A 7,046-nucleotide genomic window follows, 5' to 3' on the forward strand; every position below is an offset into this window, starting at 1 on the left:
TACCATGGCATAACATGTACGCTGCAAGTTGCACGGAAGATGCTGACGAGAGTTAAAACGATGCCAAATTAAATCAATCCCACCGCTGCCACCATTTGTAACGTATTTTTGTGTTGTGAAAGAATTGTGCCTAAATGCTTTAATCATACAAGCACACTATCCCGAGCAAAACACGATGTACAATCTGCCTGGGTTGCTTGCCAAAATATATGGCTGAAGAGGCACTCCTTTTGTTTTAACTCGCACAGCAAATTCATGACAATCATGCCACTCACACAGTCATGTACTCAAATCACCATCACCAATACCCAAGTCATCTCAGAAGAGACTTAATAAAGTAGGTCGCAAGACAAGTACATACCGTTCGCTGTTGACTTTATTCAGGCAAGGATCAGCACAAAGACAAACTTGTCCACTGGAGATTAGTTTCCTCTACCAGCACCAAAATCAGACTCTCTCCTCTCTCCATCTACTCGGACTTTTATACTGACCGTCCAAACTTTTATCCCCTCTCTCTCTTTCTTTCTGTCACTCTCTCCCTCCCTCTCTCTCACTACCTAGCTAGTTACATAATCTTGGGCGTACACAGCCCTACAGTGTACACCAGGGAGGTGGTCCCTGCCTACCCCCAACATCATTGCCATGCACAAGGAGGATACCCCTCTCTCGTACACACACACACACACACACTTATTCACACAAACACTACTACCTCGTAGCTTGTGCTCAGGGAGCATACATGTACAACAAAGTAGGTCTGTTCTCTGGGAGTTCCATTTCTCTGGAAGGGGTAACACTAGGCATGGTCCTTGCTTTAGGTCAATTTTGTTACACTATGATGTGTCACGTCCGAAACACTATTTTACTACAATACAAACATCTGTTGCTTTTCAAACTAGCAAGACTTTGTCTAACTGCAGAGAGATGATGTAAAAAGATATCAAATATGAGTTGCATACTGAACATAATACACATACATGTATTTTGAAACTCTACTCCCCATTTTCACTCCGTGGATGAGTTAGTGAATAACACTCAGTTATCCCAATCCTATAATGTTTATTTTAGGCATACTTGTGTCTTGTGGGCCAGTATACAGGTCCATACAGTAATGTTAGTTGTGGTTCATTCTATATCTTGTACCCTGTAGATAATAATGATACAAGAAAAATGAGTGGACAAATGTATATTGCTGTATCTAGTTCATTTGCCTAAATGGGTTTTTAACACGTCACGTCCGAAACACAGTTTGTTTACTTCTTTTTTTTTTGTGCTGCAAAATGTACAAATAAACCTGAGCTGACATAATTCATGCATACATATAACCAGTGTGTTGTGATGAAAGTCAGACAAACACCTATTTGTTTGGTAAATCTGTTAGTAGAGAACCTGACTTGGAAGTCATCATGTATATGTTTCGAATGTGACATACTGTTTGGTACGTGACATGTGTCATCGGAAAACGGAAAATTCACAGAAAATTTTCATCAAAAAACGAACACTTTCCTCATTTTCACAGAAATATTTGATGATACAAGCGGTGATTTAGAAATGGTGAAAACTGTTCGTTTACATTTTTCGGTACTAATCATCTCAATTTAAAATTTGTTTCGGACGTTACAAAAAGTTAACGGAAAATTGTTAACAAAAACGCATTTTGGCATGTGTTCTTTTAAAGCATGGGTTATACCAACATAACTGCTACATGCAAATCTACACAATGTCCATGCATTCAACAATGATTTTGATGCTCTCAATGCGAATTTCCTTACTCTAAGCACTGATTCTATAAGACTCTAAATTATTGACGGAAAATGTCACGTTCGCAGCACTAATTCAAAGGTAGTGTCATATAACGTACATATGGTATTTTGTAGTGTTTCAATGGTGATAGGTATTTAGTTTGACTCCTCTTCTTCTTCTACAACAGCTATAATAAGATTTTAATTTTGGAAAGCTTCAATACATAATATTGATTACCCTAAAACCTTGCAAAATTTTTCCCGGAAGAATGACAATTTTGGACCACATATGCCTCCCTGGTAAGGAGATGGATTGACCACAGAAGTTTGTTATGCTTTTGGAGGCAGCACTTTTGTTGCCCTTGCAAACCAGCAAAGGAAAAGGGTATACGACTTTGTACTTATTTTCTATAGTTCAGTAAGTAGTCATTTTCAAACTTTGCCATTTATCTGAAACAGGACCATATAATACAATTGATACACAATCATAAAACAAGGCGAATACTTTCCAAACACGAGACTTTGCGGAATGATTAACGTCTTTGTCGAGTTATAAATATTTTGCGGTGCTGTGACTAATTTGAAGGGCGAGAAATAAAAAATAGTAACACCGTAATTTAACTACTTTGTAAGGGAAAATCTGGCTTCTTGATTGACAAGCGAAACTGAACACTACAGTCCTTATTTATGACTTTGGCTGTTTAATACAAAATGTCTCGAATTTGTGTGTGTGTGTGTGTGTGTGTGTGTGTGTGTGCGTGTGTGTGTGTGCCTTCTGATTTTACTGGGAGGGAAGGCGCTGAGACTATACGCTAGCAATACGTCCAATAACGGATTATGACTGTATAATATGTAACATAATACATTGTCAACTAAAACACTTTGAGTGTGTTTCTCTCTCTCTCTCTCTCTCTCTCTCTCTATCTCTCTTTCTGTTTAAAGGAACTCACTGGATGATTGAAATTGTCTCCCTTATCTTGAACGATGGTTATCCCGGAAAGGTCAACAGAACTTTACATTCATCTGCCGCGGAGATGATTAACATGGATCAGACTTTCCCGCGTACTCTGGACGAACTGGACACAGTGAAAATGGACATGACGCCTTTTTTGAAGACGATCGAGGAAGCGCCCTCACCGAGGGTCATCCTCACCCACCTTAGGCTCAATCGTCTGCCAAAAGACCTGATGAAAAAAACCAAGGTATTAGAGGTTGACAGTTGAAAAAGACAAAAACTCGCTGATCATAAAACAGTCACATATCGCTGGCTATCAAGAACAAAGACTCTCAAAGTAACGCCTTTGCTCAAAGGAAGAACATAGTTACTATAACACGACTGCAGAAATGTCTGATTCTATAATCATTTCGGTATACTACCTAACGACAAAATGCGAAATGTTACTTTAAAGGTACGTCAGCAGTATTGCAATCTGAGAGTTTCTGCATCACTAATCGCGGTCGGTACGTGATATCTTATAACCAAATACATCGATTACAATAACATCGGACCAGTACAGCAACTGCAGCATATACATCACACGAACTGAGTGAATATTGCATTGCGTATGTCCGTATACCGTATATCCCCTCCCCCCCCCCCCCCCAAAAAAAAAAGAGAGAAAAATACAACGGGAATCTTTGCATTGATGACATTAAAAATGGTAAATCAATCCAGATATAATTTCAGGGTATGAAACTATAACTTAATACATTTTACAGAAAACCCCATGCGATTTGCTTCAGTGGTCAAAGAGAAATAAGGAATTTTGTAGAGCATGTCAGAAATCCAATAATTCCCTCAAAGTTCTGTCCATTGTGTTATGCAGTTCCAAGAGCATCCAAGTGCTAAATTTGGAAGAATCACACCCATGACATGCTTTACAACAATCCCAATTTCTCTGTAACCAAATCAAATGAAATTGAATGGGATTTTCTGCAAAAAAAAAGCTAGGATATTATATTTTAAGAACATGAAGTATAAGCATTTAGACAGATCAATCATACTGACATGCAGTTATCAATGCGAAAATCCGATTGTATTTATTTTTTTTTTTTTGGGGGGGGGGAGGCTACTGCACCTTTCGATCGCCACGTACTCATCATTTACCGTTCTTCCTTCCCACTACTGAACGGGAAATTTATCTTAGTTACAAAAGTCTGGTCTAGTATTTTTTTTTTCAGCTTATGATCTCAAAATACTCCCAAACATATTTTAATCTAGGAAGACCGCTCCAGTCATTCAAGTTTCTTGGTAGAACCTTGGTGTATTGCAAGCAAATTCGAAATAATGGCCTGATGGAAGAGGAACCGTGAGACCTTCTGAGATTTAATGTTTTACCTGTAAACAGATTTGGTCTGAATCTTGGTACAATTTTTGTTTGTTTGTTTTTTGTTTGTTTGTTTGTTTGTTTGTTTTTGCAATAAAGCAGCGGCTATAGAATAATGTTTTTCACTGCAGGCAGTATACCTCGTGCGCAATCCAAAGGACGTTATGACCTCATGGTACAACTTTCTTTCACACATGGACTTTATGCCTATGACATGGGAAGAGAACTTCCAGCAATTTCTAGCCGGAGGTAAGCATTTCTGAACATCTTATTATGTTGTAATGTTTATACCAATTTTTCCGTTCAAAATAGTGAAATAATATATTTACAGTGTTAGACGATAAGTGTGTAATCTGAATATAGGTGGTTAATATGCCTATGTATTTATATACGTAAGATAGCAAGTAATCAAAGTAAGTAGAAAACAAAAATCAAACAAAAAACAAAAAACACACTAAGGGGGACTTTACTCCGTATTTCCGAATAGAAATACTTGCATTTGACATGTGCTTGGAGACAGGAAACTCTTCATCCTAAATTTGAAATATCTTGCTCGCCATTTCAGTTTTTGCCTGTTTTTAGTTAGTAATTATGAGTGGGTCAAGTCCGAGAATTAGTGAACAAAACCCAATATCCAATTTAATCGCGGAATCTCCAGTGGATTGTGATTTCGATGAAAACAATTTTCTCTATTTAGAAATGGCATGGGGTTCTTGGCCAGACCATGTCAAAGACTTCTGGGACATTCGTGAGGAGGAGAACTTGCTTTTCGTTCACTACGAGGACATTTTGAAGGTACAATATTACACGTCGAGCGTTTTACGTTTCACGATTCAAGGCCGTTACGATCGTTGGATCCATTCATAATGGTTATTATCTTCATGCTTGTCTAAAGCGATGAGCAAAATTGATAGCACGTGATGCTAAGTATTATCTTGAGTTAGATTCTCATTTCTCTACCGTGTCTATATACAGTGTACAAGCATAAAACACACGAGCTTTCAACTATATTTTCGGAGACATTTTATGTGCAAGGAAATGTAGCAGCTTTGATATAGATTATGAATAAATGTCTCTCCTCTACCTTTATAGAATAGTAAACTGAATGATCTAAAATTACTCGTTTTCTTTGAATTTCCTTCACAATTGGTGATTTTCCTCGGATAGAATTAACACATTTTGATTGGATAATCAGTGGTCCGTTTCATTGAAGTTTTATGAAAAAGTTTTGGGTTATAGTACACATATTTTTGAGGGTTTTATGTGTTTTTTTTGTGTGATCAATTATCATACTTCCTTGTAGCTTTCGTGTTATTACTCCTTGTTTATACACTGTACAACGCCATGTAGACTTCCAGTCACATGAATCGACTTCATACAGTTTGTTAAATTTCGACTGTTTCCGGTCAAATCTTTGTCTCCAAATTTTCTCATTGGTCGTGCTTTGTTTGTGCCGTCCCCTTTCGTGAGCCTGATGCACTTGTATGATTATATCACCGTGATTAAATTTCATCAGGATCCAACGTTAGGAATCGCAGCGATCGCGGAACACATTGGGCGCCCTCTATCGAAGGAAGCTCTACAACGGGTTGTTGAGAGCAGTACCATGTCTGAAATGAAAGCTACCTACCGGAAAATGGCGGAATCTGGATTGTTTTATCTCACAAAAGCTAGTGGTCTCCTCCCCTTCCTGAACAAAGGTATTTGTTTAAAAAATCTCTGTTTCTGACTGTCTAAAATTTGTCACGTATTATAATGACCGGGGTAATAATTTGAATGAGCCTTCAACATTCTATCGCCAGAGAGGATTTTTATTATCTTTATTGTTATCATATAATAATGATAACAATGATAACAATAACAATAAAGATGATGATCATGATCATGATAATGATAATAAAATAATAATGATAACACTTAAATGTTATACTGATAATGATGCTGCTACTGCTGCTGCCGATGATGCTTATCATTAATAAGGAAATCGTATACCAGAAGTTGTGCAGTATGTTTTCAGGGGCCAAACAAAAGTGACACAGAAAACAAATTGGAAATTCAACATCTGCAATGACATTGTTATAAAAAACTTATCTAGTGTCTTCTTCTAAACACAACTAAATCAAATAACACAGTTTACTCAAAGAATAAAACTAAAAATTGCAATCATATTTCATGATCTTGAAGATGACTCTACAAGTTGAAATTATATCAAACAAACAGAAAGTCATACAGATAAGCTAATGAGCTTGAGAAAAGTAATTCCTTTTGACTATGTGGGGTTATGATGCACTGATATTATGGCCTCATATGTTGTATACATAGCACGATTCATAGTTCTTTTTTTTGTTGTAAAAACATGATGAAACTAGTGTCCGTTAGCTTTCTATAAAAATAGAATTTAAATTGTTAAATTTTTAAATGAAATTTTCCGGTGTTCCTCGTCTTGATTTCTTCACTTTGTTTTTTAACATGTGTCTTATCTTACAGGCCAAGTCGCTCAATGGAAGAGTCGCTTCACTGTAGCCGAGAATGAGATTTTCGATGAATGGTACAGGAGAGAGATGGCGGAAACAAATATTCCGATTTCTTTCGAGTGAATAATGCGCAACAGTAAATACACTCAGCAAAAAAAAAAAAGAAAGAAAGTAAACGCTTTTTCAATTTTATATTTCTCATAGAATATTTGGCTGACAGCTGATGTATTATATACCGTATTAAAGGTAATTTAACTGGCTATCAACCTGGTAGGTCAACGAAAAGGAGAACTTCTCGCATGAATGAACACTTTTGTTTTTCTCTTCCAGGGCACAAAAGTAAAAATTGCAAAACTGAACAAGTTGTCATTCATGCGTATGTGCTCTCCCACACATAGAACATTAAGAACAAACAACACATTTCACACAAAACGAAACATGAATTAACTTGCAAAAATAAACCTTTGATCTCTATGATATCTTTAAAGCCCAAATGATCAATG

The 7,046-nt window shown here is 36.8% G+C and overlaps 1 protein-coding gene across 1 annotated transcript; it reads left to right on the forward strand.

Moving 5' to 3' along the window:
* Nucleotides 1-2,780: 2,780 nt before the first annotated feature.
* LOC139713592 (sulfotransferase 1C4-like) lies at nt 2,781-6,666 on the forward strand. The gene is made up of 5 exons (XM_071625303.1): nt 2,781-2,944; nt 4,201-4,318; nt 4,767-4,864; nt 5,586-5,769; nt 6,557-6,666. Exons 1-5 carry the CDS (start codon nt 2,786-2,788, stop codon nt 6,664-6,666), a joined length of 669 nt encoding a protein of 222 aa, XP_071481404.1. The 5' UTR covers nt 2,781-2,785.
* The last annotated feature ends 380 nt before the right edge of the window (nt 6,667-7,046 follow it).

Source organism: Diadema antillarum, unplaced genomic scaffold (assembly GCF_040938485.1).
Source record: "Diadema antillarum isolate AM-2024a unplaced genomic scaffold, OU_Dant_1.0 scf00000044, whole genome shotgun sequence".
In the NCBI taxonomy this organism is placed as follows: Eukaryota; Metazoa; Echinodermata; class Echinoidea; order Diadematoida; family Diadematidae; genus Diadema; species Diadema antillarum.

Excerpts from the sequence above, each read along its gene's own strand:
- LOC139713592 (XM_071625303.1), top strand. The coding sequence starts at position 2,786 with ATGGATCAGACTTTCCCGCGTACTCTGGACGAACTGGACACAGTGAAA. Across the intron at positions 2,945-4,200 it reads ACCTGATGAAAAAAACCAAG|GCAGTATACCTCGTGCGCAA; the intron begins GTATTAGAGGTT and ends TTTTCACTGCAG. Across the intron at positions 4,865-5,585 it reads ACTACGAGGACATTTTGAAG|GATCCAACGTTAGGAATCGC; the intron begins GTACAATATTAC and ends AAATTTCATCAG.